The sequence below is a fragment of the Cucurbita maxima genome, unplaced genomic scaffold, assembly GCF_002738345.1.
Source record: "Cucurbita maxima cultivar Rimu unplaced genomic scaffold, Cmax_1.0 Cma_Scf03611, whole genome shotgun sequence".
In the NCBI taxonomy this organism is placed as follows: Eukaryota; Viridiplantae; Streptophyta; class Magnoliopsida; order Cucurbitales; family Cucurbitaceae; genus Cucurbita; species Cucurbita maxima.
In genome coordinates this window covers 1,050-1,628 of record NW_019275627.1, presented here as the reverse complement: position 1 = coordinate 1,628, position 579 = coordinate 1,050, and the positions used below count along the sequence as shown (strand labels likewise).

The following is a 579-nucleotide window of genomic DNA, read 5'->3' as shown; positions in this document are numbered from 1 at the left end:
TTCAAATGGCTTTGTAACATCTACCAATCCGAGGACAGGACCCCTCGTCATGGTTGTTTTCAGATCTTCAAAGGCCATTTGAGAATCATCTGACCACGACCAAGTGTGGTCTTTCTTCAACAGCTCTATCAATGGGGCGGCTCGTCGTGAAAACCCTTCGACGAACCGCCTATAGTAGTTGGCTAATCCTAAGAAGGACCGCAAATCTGACACGGAAGTAGGAACCTTCCATTCTTGGATAGCTTTTATCTTATCGCTATCCATACTAATCTGTCCACATCTGACGACATGTCCAAGGAAGTTGATGCATGTTTGTGCGAATGCACATTTCTCTTTCTTGACATACAGTTGGTTTTGTCGCAGCTTGTCGAACACCAGCTTCAAGTGTACTTTGTGTTCCTCTAGGTTTGTGCTGTAAACCACTAGGTCGTCGAGGTATACTATGACAAACTGATCCAAGTATTCGTAGAAAACTTGGTTCATCAACGTGCAGAAAGTAGCTGGAGCGTTTGTCAAGCCAAAGGGCATTACTAGGAATTCGAAGGCCCCATATCTTGTTACGCACGTCGTCTTGGGCTC

General features: G+C 45.3%; 1 protein-coding gene across 1 annotated transcript in view; it reads right to left on the bottom strand.

Moving 5' to 3' along the window:
- Positions 1–24: 24 nt before the first annotated feature.
- Positions 25–579, bottom strand: part of LOC111475919 (uncharacterized mitochondrial protein AtMg00860-like) — a gene marked incomplete at its 3' end in the record, with an annotated part of 1,164 nt that continues 609 nt past the window's right edge. Inside the window, exons 2-3 of the mRNA XM_023119961.1 lie at positions 347–450; positions 25–270 (exon numbers count right to left, since the gene is read on the bottom strand). Coding sequence (XP_022975729.1) covers positions 25–270; positions 347–450 — 350 coding nt within the window. The remainder of the gene's footprint in view (positions 271–346; positions 451–579) is intronic.